This window comes from Antedon mediterranea, chromosome 9 (assembly GCF_964355755.1).
Source record: "Antedon mediterranea chromosome 9, ecAntMedi1.1, whole genome shotgun sequence".
NCBI lineage: Eukaryota > Metazoa > Echinodermata > Crinoidea > Comatulida > Antedonidae > Antedon > Antedon mediterranea.
In genome coordinates this window covers 11,595,727-11,608,517 of record NC_092678.1, presented here as the reverse complement: position 1 = coordinate 11,608,517, position 12,791 = coordinate 11,595,727, and the positions used below count along the sequence as shown (strand labels likewise).

Sequence of the window (12,791 nt, the reverse complement as noted above, 5' to 3'; positions counted from 1 at the left end):
AATAAAACCACCTGCATCAGTGATCTGTTAATAAAACCACCTGCATCAGTGATCTGTTAATAAAACCAGCTGCATTAGTGATCTGTTAATAAAACCACCTGCATTAGTGATCTGTTAATAAAACCACCTGCATTAGTGATCTGTTAATAAAACCACCTGCATTAGTGATCTGTTAATAAAACCACCTGCATTAGTGATCTGTTAATAACCACCTGCATTAGTGATCTGTTAATAAAACCACCTGCATTAGTGATCTGTTAATAAAACCACCTGCATTAGTGATCTGTTAATAAAACCACCTGCATTAGTGATCTGTTAATAAAACCACCTGCATTAGTGATCTGTTAATAAAACCACCTGCATTAGTGATCTGTTAATAAAACCACCTGCATTAGTGATCTGTTAATAAAACCACCTGCATTAGTGATCTGTTAATAAAACCACCTGCATTAGTGATCTGTTAATAAAACCACCTGCATTAGTGATCTGTTAATAAAACCACCTGCATTAGTGATCTGTTAATAAAACCACCTGCATTAGTGATCTGTTAATAAAACCACCTGCATTAGTGATCTGTTAATAAAACCACCTGCATTAGTGATCTGTTAATAAAACCACCTGCATTAGTGATCTGTTAATAAAACCACCTGCATTAGTGATCTGTTAATAAAACCACCTGCATTAGTGATCTGTTAATAAAACCAGCTGCATTAGTGATCTGTTAATAAAACCACCTGCATTAGTGATCTGTTAATAAAACCACCTGCATTAGTGATCTGTTAATAAAACCACCTGCATTAGTGATCTGTTAATAAAACCACCTGCATTAGTGATCTGTTAATAAAGCCACCTGCATTAGTGATCTGTTAATAAAACCACCTGCATTAGTGATCTGTTAATAAAGCCACCTGCATTAGTGATCTGTTAATAAAACCACCTGCATTAGTGATCTGTTAATATTGTTCGTGGTTTATAAAAACAATAGAAAGGTAGCCGGTTATCTGAACCAAGATTTAAAGAAAACATTTTAATTTTGGACAAAAATCACTCAAGCGTGATTGCGTTTTCACCATCGTATTTGATCACTGAAAATAATTTAAATGTGTTCATTTGGTATGAAAACATAGGGTTTGCCACAAAAAATGTAATGAATGGATTATTAGTTTAGGAGATACCGTGAAAATATGGGTTTTATAGCTAATTTGAATATTATGCTCATTTGCATATGAAGGCGGTGGATGACGGAGGGTTGATTTGTTGTATGTGGTCAGGATAACATATACATTTATTTAAAACCGAAAAACCTTTGCCTACAATTCTGTCTTAGTTCACCATATTTTTAGCTAGATTCAGTAGCCTAATTCATTCTAATAGAAAATTTGGTTTGATAAAAAATCATAAAAAAGAAAAATATATATATAAATAGTATAAAAAATACTTACAGAGATATGAAGATGACCTGATATGTGGGTCAAAGGTCAGAAATGGCATTTCTGATCATCTAATGCCCCATTAGACTGAATATGAATACATGCCTTCTGAACATTTTACGACCAAATATGAAATATGCAAATAAGGAGTAAAAGTACAGTCGTCCATATCTCGAAAACCACTGTTGATTGCACGGACGTATTCAGAATGTACATATTTCTATTTGCCCTAATGAAAAATTTTACAGAAAAAATGACCGGAAATACGACATTTGACCCTCGACCCCATTTCTCAATATTGCACACAGATATATAAAATTAAAATGACTTTGTTCTGCCCTCAAATGACTGGGATACAGGTTTCTAATAACATAGGACTGTTCAAGTAAATCTCAAAATCACAGATGTATCATTTCACTGAATTATTTAATTAAAAAAAATATATGGAAAACGATCATACGTCATTACTGCGTCGTCTATTTTGAAACTCTCGCCTCGAAAGTATGCAAATTAGTGGTACAAGTTACATAAAATATGCAAAGTGTGAAGGAGTGAAATTACAGTTTCCCACATTTCAAAAACCAATATAAGGCTAGATATGTGATTTTTTCAAAAACTTGTTCAGAATGTACATATTTATATTTACTCTAATGAAAGATTTTACGAAAAAATGACCGGAAATACGACATTTCAAAGCCTTATTCAGAATGTACTTTATATTTGCTCTAATGAAACATTTTATTTTTATTCTTAATATTTGCATATACATTAATGCAAATAAATGTCTGTAAAGACCTTGTTTTGGCCTCAATTACTCGGATATAGATTTCTGATAGCCAGCGTAGGGCTGTTTAGTAATTCTCAAATCACACCTTGTCACTCCCATCGAAAGTTTTCAAAGTAGCCATAGGCCTATCTCTAGGCCTATCCGTTTTCGGGATATAATATGGCAACACTGTAATTTAAATATTTCATATAACTTGTACTACCAATGTTCAGAATGTCTGAGCTTATTTTGAATGTTGCTACTAATGCTTCAAAACCTGCTTTACTGTCATTTTTTAAATCAAAAATTTCACCCATTCTTGACTAATGTACTACTACCTGCTTGGATGCCTTAAACCAAATCCCAGTCAATCCGCATAGAGCGAATCCAAAGACATTTTACACAAAATTCATAATTGCAAAAGAGGAGAGATAGGCCTACCGTACATTACCATGCTAAAATCTTCCTCATGTCTCTTGACAACCGTCGCAACAAAATCCTATTTCACTTCATTTCTTTCATGTTTTTGTGGCTTTACTGAATCCAGAATCTCTCTATCAAGACCTCACTTTTAGTCGTCTCTTTTCTCCAACTCTCGTACTTCGTCGTCATTCTCATATAAACCGCTTCTCTAAGCTTTGGTTTCAATTACCTTCCTCTCATTACGTCAAGTAGCTGTTACTGAATCTCTTCTTCATCTTTTATCATCTATTGACTCGTTCATTCTTGAATTCTTTTTTGTTTTGCGTATTCACTTTAATTTAGTTTGTATACAATAACTTTTTGGGTTTTTGTTGTTGTATATTCACGTAAATATTGTTATAAATTTTAGTTTGATCATTAGACTGCTGTCGACTCTTGTAATCATATTTACTTCCTGACCAATTAAATTCATCTCTGTATATTTCATATTTAGTGGAGTCTGTTAGGGCTGAAATAAGGGTGTTTGGTTCAGTTTCTTCCAAAAGCACCAAATTTGGTATACAGGTTGCCTACACTATACAAATTCAATTTTTGATGGGCGCCAAGCAAAATGACCCCTTGGGTCACCTAATTTGCATAATTTAAAATGGCGGACATATTCGCTTAAACAGTCTATATCTCTAAAAATATTGATCACAGGGAGTTGATTTTTAGCCCAAAATGTTCAGAACATAAACATTCCTATTTACTCTAATGAAGTATTTTTGAAAAAAATGACCGGAAGTACCAGTTTTAACCTTTGACCCATATTTTAAGGCATTGCCATATCTCAGTAAATAGTTGTCACAGACAGTTTATTTAAGTGTCAAATTGTTCAGAATATATATGTTACTATTTAATTTAATGAAACATTTTATCCAAAAATGACCGGAAGTACTCAGTTTTGCCTTTGACCGTTACGGTGTAATTACCAACCTTGTTACGGTTAATACATTTTGATATCCATAAAACTACTTGTCATAGAGAGTTAATTTTGGTGTCAAAATGTTCAGAACATAAACATTTCTATTTACTATAATAAAGTTTTTTCTCAAATAATGACCAGAAATACCATATTTGACCTTTGACCTGTTTTTTCAGGCAAATTGCCATATCTCATTATTGGGTTGGAGTGGAAAGTTCATTTTGGTGTCAGATTGTTCAGAATATATATGTTTCTATTCTGCTTAATAGAAGATTTTTCAAAAAAATTTCAGGAAGTATAGTTATTGACTTGTTAAATACATAAAATTTATAAATTTGTTCAGTTAATTGTATAGTTAACTGTATATTTATGATATTATTTTGCAACCCACTTTTGAGCACTTGTCGAAGATGGCTGCTTGCATGTGCAATTGAACAAAGTATACTGAACAAAATTGAATAGATTGTCCTATTTGTAGTGAGTCTAGAGTAATGTAAATGAGAAATGAGAAAATTGTATATACAAAAAATACCCAATCTCATCTAATCGAGTACTTAAATGAAGTCTTCCACATATTTAGCAATAATGTGTAGGCCTACTGATGAAATCCAGAAAAAGTTTTGTTTTGGAAAGTTAGTGTTTCCGTCACTTGTGCTTGCTGTTGCATAACAATTTCATGTTGCTACATTTCTCTTTGTTGCCATAACACGAACAACCACTGAATGGGGAAAAGACACCGAAGATTTCTGTCCTCCAGACCTAAGTCATCCAAGAACCGTCCAGCTTGGTGGTTCTCAACGATTTTCAAATAAAAAAAAAAGAAGAAACCGACCATATACAGTAATCATCTAGAAGAGATTGGATGAATAGGAACAGTTTTGTTACAATGACATGTTACGCTCTAGTATCCTCTTTTTCATATATTGCCCTTTTTTCAAACTTAAAATGAACTCTGTATTGCATGTCCTTGACTATGTGAACAATGCAAATTTTATGAATGGAAATGTTGTGCAAAAATCAACAAAAAGGTTTAGCCTCATTTCTAAGAAACAATATCATACTCAAGCTCAGAACATGATGGGGCATTTCGTCTTTACGAGAACACTGAAAATATTACAATTACCATACATGTGCTTATGGTGACTGAACCAACCAGACTGTTCAAGGATTGCTAAAGAAGTTTGAATAAGCCATTATTTTCCAAATACTCGATATGAGAAAGGACACATCATTCAATACTTTGAAAATGTACATAAAAGAAATGAAAGTAATAAAAGTAAATCTGTTAATGAGGTTAAAACAGCTCATCAATACATTATGTTACACAAGCCAAGAGTTGTTACCAATTCCAATATAACAACAATTTAACATTTACTAATCAACCAAAAATCAAGTAAAAAGGCAACAATGAAAAAGGTGATACTAAGGCGTAATGTCATAAGTAACAAAACTGTAATACCCAAATCGTGTCCAGATGATGGCCAAATTTAAAAAAATTAAAATTCGAGAATTCTGCCAAGTTTGGCGGACCAAGGATTACTTTAGGTCTGGTGGAAAAAAAATATATTTCAGTTGTGGTTCGTGATATGGCAACAGTAGTCTAGTTTTTATATTGTGCATTCCGAAAATGTCCATCCTTTTAATTAGTAGGTTATACCCCAGTTTGAAGGCCCTTTAAAGAAAGATACTCAGCGAAGCAATGCAATATAGGACAATTACCCTGAATGTAACAACCAAACAAACACAAGTGATGGAAACACTAACTTTCCAAAACAAAACTTGAATAGATTTCATCAGTAAACATTATTGCTAAATGTGTAGAAGACTTCATTTAAGTACTCGATTAGATGAGAATGAGATTGGGTATTTTTTGTCTATACAATTTTCTCTCATTTGCGTTACTCTAGACTCACTACAAATAGGACTATATTCAACTTCATTCAGTAGCCATCTTCGACAAGTGCTCAAAAGTGGATTGCAAAATAATATAAATATACATAACTTGAACAAATTTATAATTTTATGTATGTAACAGGTCAACTGTACTTCCTGACATTTTTTGGAAAAATCTTCTATTAAACATAATAGTAACATATATATTCTGAACAATCTGACACCAAAATGAACTTTCCACGCCAACCCAATAATGAGATATAGCAATTTGCCTGAAAAAACAGGTCAAAGGTCAAATATGGTATTTCTGGTCATTATTTGAGAAAAAACTTTATTATAGTAAATAGAAATGTTTATGTTCTGAACATTTTGACACCAACATTAACTCTCTATGACAAGTAGTTTTATGGATATCAAAATATATTAACCGTAACAAGGTTGGTAATTACACCGTAACGGTCAAAGGCAAAACTGAGTACTTCCGGTCATTTTTGGATAAAATGTTTCATTAAACTAAATAGTAACATATATATTCTGAACAATTTGACACTTAAATAAACTGTCTGTGACAACTATTTACTGAGATATGGCAATTCCTTAAAATATGGGTCAAAGGTTAAAACTGGTACTTCCGGTCATTTTTTTCAAAAATACTTCATTAGAGTAAATAGGAATGTTTATGTTCTGAACATTTTGAGCTAAAAATCAACTCTCTATGACCAGTAGTTTCAGAGATATAGACTGTTTAAGCGAAAATGTCCGCCATTTAAAATTATGCAAATTAGGTGACCCAAGGGGTCATTTTGCTTGGCGCCCATCAAAAATTTAATTTGTATAGGGTGGGCAACCTGTATACCAAATTTGATGCTTTTGGAAAAAAGTGAACCAAAATATCCCTAACAGACTCCACTAATTATGGTTTGTTGGTCAAATAAATAAATGAAATGAAACAACTATGTCTAACCACTACAACTCCATGGTCTAACAATAATATACCGTAATGATAACAATATACCGTAATGATAACAATATAGAATACAATTGTTTGCGTTCAATTAATGCGGACGTCAATAAAGGTACTTACGCTAACGCTAATATTATAATCAATTAACGCAAATATTAATTCAATTCAATTCAATTCAATTCAATAAACTTTATTGTCAAACTAAAAAATGGCTTGAAACTTTGGCTGAAAGTACACACATTAAAATTGTCTAAAAACATTGTCGCACAAACAGTAAAAAAAGAATAAAATCACATAAAACAGAGAACAAGATGTTATATAAAAAAGTTAATTCTATATACTGTATGTCACAGTTCTAAGTGACGGGCATTTAAGGTTAATCGAAAAGGGTAATTTGCATAAAAGTATATAAGATTTGCTGAGGAATGTAGTAAACACACCTCACACCTCAGCAATAATACAGATTACTGCCCGTTGGGCTGAAGTTGGTACCAATACGTAACTGTCTGACCACCATTTGTAGTAGACCAATATAGACATATATGTTTATAGGCTTATGTATGATTTAGATTGTAATTGGTAAAAAAAATAAATACATTTAGTTGCTAATATTATACGTCTGTATTTCTTTAATTGGGTTCAATTTAGGCGTGACACTGTATTCTATTGTTAATTCTTTTGTTAATCTATTATTATCATTTAACATTTTGGTTATTGAATTGGTCTTCTATGTGTGTCTCTCATTTGATAAACACGTGCAACTTAATCTGACAACGCGCGTATGAGGTATACTGCACATGAGCGCCGGACTGTCGAACCAAAATACCTACTACAATGTCATGTGGATTTTCACGAAATGGTTTTTTGGGAATGTCGTGGGGTGGGGTTTGCTCTTGGGAATGTCGTGGGGTTGGGTTGGGAATGTCGTGGGTTTGCTCTTGGGAATGTCGTGGGGTGGGGTTGGGAATGTCGTGGGGTGGGGTTGGGAATGTCGTGGGGTGGGGTTGGGAATGTCGTGGGGTGGGGTTTGCTCTTGGGAATGTCGTGGGGTGGGGTTTGCTCTTGGGAATGTCGTGGGGTGGGGTTGGGAATGTCGGTGGGTGGGGTTGGGAATGTTGTGGGGTGGGGTTTGCTCTTGGGAATGTCGTGGGGTGGGGTTGGGAATGTCGTGGGGTGGGGTTGGGAATGTCGTGGGGTGGGGTTGGGAATGTCGTGGGGTTGGGTTGGGAATGTCGTGGGGTGGGGTTGGGAATGTCGTGGGGTGGGGTTGGGAATGTCGTGGGGTTGGGTTGGGAATGTCGTGGGGTGGGGTTGGGAATGTCGTGGGGTGGGGTTTGCTGTAAAAGCAACCATAAAACCCACTGGCTACGACCTATTATTAAGCGTTAATTTGAGTCCTGATTTTGTTACTACAAAAATGTCATTAGATTTAGATATGATCCTGCCTAAATGTATTTAGACTATTTCTCGGCATAAATGCACGTGCATCGACTGTGATCGTACACGTATCTAGGCCACAAATCACGTCGGTTACAAAATGGACGCTTATTTGTTTTCTATTTGTGTCCTTTGATACCATGGAGTAATCCCTTCATAGTAATACAATACAACTGTACATGGTACGGTTACTGGCAACTTTGAATTGTTGAAAATGATTTAAATTTAAATCATATTTCAATAATTTGTTTCTAAAAAATATCCATATTACTACTACCAGCCACGTCATCATCTACAATCTGATGTTTTTGCACAATTCACACATATTCCTTGTTTTTATTTTTGAAATCAGAGAGGTTAAGTTTTCCTTCCAGATACAGTAGGTGGAACTCCTTTTATTTCTCCCAGTTTGTTCATTTGCTTTAGTAAATCCAAATAAATCATGTCGCCAAATTTCCTCAACATTGAAAGTCAAAAACAAAGTTTTGTAAGCATATAGAATTTTATTCACGTTTTTCTTGTTTCCACTGCGTTTTGCATAGAAAATGCTATCTTTACAGTAAACATGACTTTAATACAAAATGCGTGACCAGCACGGGTTACAATTTTAGTAAAATATATTTGATTTATTATGAAAACATGAGATGTCTTAATAGAGAGAAATTAATTGACCGTTAAATAATATTCTTAACCAAACTACCAACCTAACTCAGTAAGATTGTTTAGTTAAATTATTATCCAGGTGGTTTTTAAAATGGAATGACATACTAATATTGAAGACCTTTTGTAGCAATGGTCAAATTCATTAAAGTTGTTTTCAGTACAAAAATATCTTCGCCCTGCGACTTGTATAAATGTATAATACTTATTTAATTTAAATTAATTAATACTTCGTCCAGCGATTTTATTTTTCCTAAATATAGCAACTACTAATGTATTTCATTATTTAATTAATATATTTCGTTATAGTGAATTTGTCTCTTAGGAAAAATACCCGATCTCATTTATACTGACGCTGTTTAGAGTCGTAACATGCATTTAATGTAAACAATTCCAATTAATTAATATATTGTAAACATCTGGTCATCACAAAATATTTACAACTATTGTAACTTACAGACATGCAAATTCCATTGTCAACAGTGAAACAAAAAGCAAATAATTTACAACAAAAAATAAATTAATACACATAACTATGTACACTTCTGGTATCAAACCATGTAACAAACTCTTGTTTAATATGAAATTAGGAAGAACACTACCAAGATGCCCTCGTAGAAATGCAACGGACAAGCAACTTGATCAACAAGCAACATGCACATATCCGAATAGCCTGCATACAACGAAACATGGTTAAGCAACGATTTGCGCAAACGACCAGTGGTTTGTAGGTCACCAATCATAATTAAGAAACAATGATTGGTTTTGTTGTGCTCGGAGAGAGCAGTACGGTGGGCGTAAGAGGTTGCATGGGGAGCACATGATGACCATTAATGACAGTGGGAAATTGGAATGTATTCAATGTACTCATGGATGGACTTAAAGTCATGGGACTTAAAGTATTCCAGAAGCTGAGAGGCAAAAGAGGGGTACCGTTCTGGCTAAGAAGTGGGCTAGCAATCATGATTGGTGTTCCAGCAGCTTGAGTTACACCAGGATACGAGGTAACTGGGGTACTGAGATACATGCCAGAATACGACGGCGAATCAACAGACAGCTGAATTGGTGTGGGTTTAATTCTTGATGCATATGTTGTCATAGTTGTAGCTAGACTACCAGTACAAGTCATGGGTCTACCAGAGCTGTTCACTAACGTAGGTTCATTGCTCATTTTTGCTTCTGATGTGTATCCACTACGGAGTGCTAAGCTGACTGGTGTTGGACTGTATACGACAGAGTTCTGAGCGTCATTTACTTTAAATGTTGGCAAAGTGCTTGTTGTCCAGGCCATTTGTGTAGTATCCGAGGTGGTTAGTGGAGCTGTGGTCGACGTTTTTTGTTCACTAAATGTAGATTTCATTTCCCTGACCTGAGATGGTCGAACAGAATCGCTTTTTCTGTTATGTAAACGGTCAGCTGATGTCCTTTGTGGCTTTGCGTGCATGTCTAGACTTTCCATTTTCACCTTGAATGGAATTTTGTTTTCTGTTTTCACGATTTCTGGAAATGACACAAACTTATATACAAACTTTTGGCCCATAACTTTCTTAATAATATTTTTGTCGTAGTAATATCGGAGCGCACGGCTTAGTTTGTCGTAATTCATGTTATTCTTATTCTTTTTAAGTCCCCATTGGCGTGCTACTTCTTCTGCATTAAGAAGCTTAAATTCTCCTTCTACACCCGTCCACGTTATAAGTGTCCCGTTGTGTTGATCCATCAACAGTTCTAACAGAAATTGCCATAATGTAACGTTGGTGTCCATAGCTGGAAAGAAATTAAACAAATATTTAAGCTTATTTTAACCTTAAAAAATCGTAATTATCAAATTTTGCAAGCTTTCAGTATTTAAATAAAAGTAGTTCCTTGTAAAATATAAAAACAACTATTGTAGTGCTTTGTGTGTAAAGAGAAACATTAACAAATGCGTAGTCAATCGAGCCCAACAGCAACTTCCGTTATAATTACAAACAGGAAATATACTATACAATCTGTATACACTGATGGGGAAAAATTGGAACCATGTTCTCATGACTGTTTGTGAACGAATATTTACAAGTTTTAATAACGACAAGCATTACTGTATCACTAGGCTTGCTTACTTTTTTGTTTCGGCGCGAACGTCATTTTCACATTTTGATATCCACTGACTGTTTTCATGTTTCTTTCATGTACTTCTTTTTTTGGGTTTAGCTTGCTTTCTGTAATTCAATTGATTGTATAGGTTAACTTTTTTCTCATATTTTACATAATTTGAATTGCTATTTTATATTTGGTTTGCTATTGAAATTCCAAAGAAACCCTGCATATACTAACCTGTATTACTTTGCTGTGACACGGCGTGTGTCGGCATGTAGGATGACGTCACCTCAGTATCCATTTGAAGTTAAGGTAAGTATTATGATGAAAACAAAATATCTGTAAAGAAAAAAATATGAACACTAATAATTGTATTTGGCTAATGAAATAGATTGCAAAGTTTATTTAATTTATGGTAAACTAAGTAAATAGTGAATCAATTATCAACTAAAAGAATGGTTATACCTATGCCAATGTACATATGAAAACATACTGTAGTAGTTAGTGTCCCCAGGGAGGGTTATAATGACGCAATGGACGAATATCCTTCAACTTCAGTTTATCTCTCAAAGCATATGCTTAAACACATCCGGTACATCACTTAGTTAGTTTTTAAATTAAATTATATATTAAAATCGGCATCTTTTCAATTGTAGCTTTTGTGTATGAAAATAACAGGCTAAACTCTTAAAGAATTGTTATATGTTGTTTTTTTTTCAAAGTATAATGTGTGTTTAGTCTCATCACACAAACTGCGTACACTTTATCGGCAGTATTATTCGATAATGGAATAGGCCATCCAATGACTAATAAACGTGGGCGCCGCAAGCATCCGCTCGTGATCGGTACGCACGGTACATAGCCAAATAATTATTCGACTTCCAAGTTTAATTCTTAAGTTCAATATGTGTTAAAGCATGGCATGATTTGAGTTCTTTTTATTAAATGATTTTACGTGATTTTACCATAGACCTATAATTATGATTTTACGTAACTATTGTGCCGTTTACAGTTTAGTGTTCCGTTGCATAATAAATCAACAGGAAATGTAATTTGAAACTACAATCAATCCAACACGGTTACTCGGTCAGTGATCATACATACAAAGAAAGAAGTTCGAGACGGCAATTGTTCGTATTTTTGTACTGTATGTACTAAGTAAGGTCACTACTGTTTAAAATGGTACAGTAGTATTGCCTATTCGGACTAATATTTATTTAACAAACATTTTATAAAATAACTTTTAACAAAATAATATATAGTGTACACTAAGTGTGTGTAGACTAGTAGTAGTTATAGCTAGTTAATATTATATATCTATCACCATACACAACAGAACATAATATCATTAGACATTGGAATCATCTAAGATAAATTGATAATAATTATAGTTATTTAGATTTAACGCAATGCACTGTTGTAACCGTTTTAAAGCACTCGAATCGACGTTGTCGTTTTGCCAATATCTTACTTTATTATTGGTATTAGAAATTGGTACCAACCACAGTATTCATTAAGTCACTAATTGGTTCCGTCGTGATTCCGGTGGAAATTATAGAAATAAGAAAAAGAAGAATATGCTTACCGGAAGAGTGTTACTTCTGGAGACCAGCTCCTGTATGTGTTAAACACTGTATTTCCAGTGGTTGACTGTGCTATGTCGCTAGCTTCAGTAAAGAGTGTGTCATCATCGCAGCCGGAAGTAAAAACGAAAACACCTAATAATAGCGATCTGCTGACGTAGGTAGTTGTGTGACGTCAGCTTATAGATTATTTTTCACGTGAATAGGTGAATTGTAAAACGTGATGACGCGCATCATGTGGGTAATTTTCTCTGCGGTTCCTTACTTGGAATTTGATGTCATTCATTGGCGCGAGCTGAATGGAACGTTCAGTTCTTTTAATCATGGATGTTTTAATAATCCATTGTGATTTTTAGTAGACATAATATTTTTTTCCAGAATTTAGTTTCCCTGTTGGAATCATAATTAGGCACCAGAAACTTTAGTGGTAGGCTTATATGTTAAAACCACTGGGATTCAAGGTGCGCTTTTTAGGGGTATTCACATCTTTTATTTTCTAAATGCGGAGTTGAATAAATTAGCGAATCCATTACGTAGGCCTATATCTAATAGTAACCCACGCTCTAATAGTAACCCTTCTTCTAATAGTAAC

The 12,791-nt window shown here is 34.1% G+C and overlaps 1 protein-coding gene across 1 annotated transcript; it reads right to left on the bottom strand.

Annotated features, from left to right (window-relative positions):
* Positions 1 to 8,360: 8,360 nt before the first annotated feature.
* Positions 8,361 to 12,303, bottom strand: LOC140059053 (uncharacterized). The gene is made up of 4 exons (XM_072104870.1): positions 12,202 to 12,303; positions 10,854 to 10,955; positions 10,640 to 10,738; positions 8,361 to 10,304 (listed from the first exon to the last, which is right to left on the bottom strand). Exons 2-4 carry the CDS (start codon positions 10,915 to 10,917, stop codon positions 9,283 to 9,285), a joined length of 1,185 nt encoding a protein of 394 aa, XP_071960971.1. The 5' UTR covers positions 10,918 to 10,955; positions 12,202 to 12,303; the 3' UTR covers positions 8,361 to 9,282.
* Between the last annotated feature and the right edge of the window lie 488 nt (positions 12,304 to 12,791).

Bases quoted from the DNA above. Each gene is read 5' to 3' on its own strand.
- LOC140059053 (XM_072104870.1), bottom strand. From the start codon at position 10,917: ATGGATACTGAGGTGACGTCATCCTACATGCCGACACACGCCGTGTCA. The intron at 10,739-10,853 runs GTTAGTATATGC...ATTGAATTACAG, and splicing joins GTCACAGCAAAGTAATACAG to AAAGCAAGCTAAACCCAAAA. The intron at 10,305-10,639 runs GTAAGCAAGCCT...ATTTCTTTCCAG, and splicing joins GTTCGCGCCGAAACAAAAAA to CTATGGACACCAACGTTACA.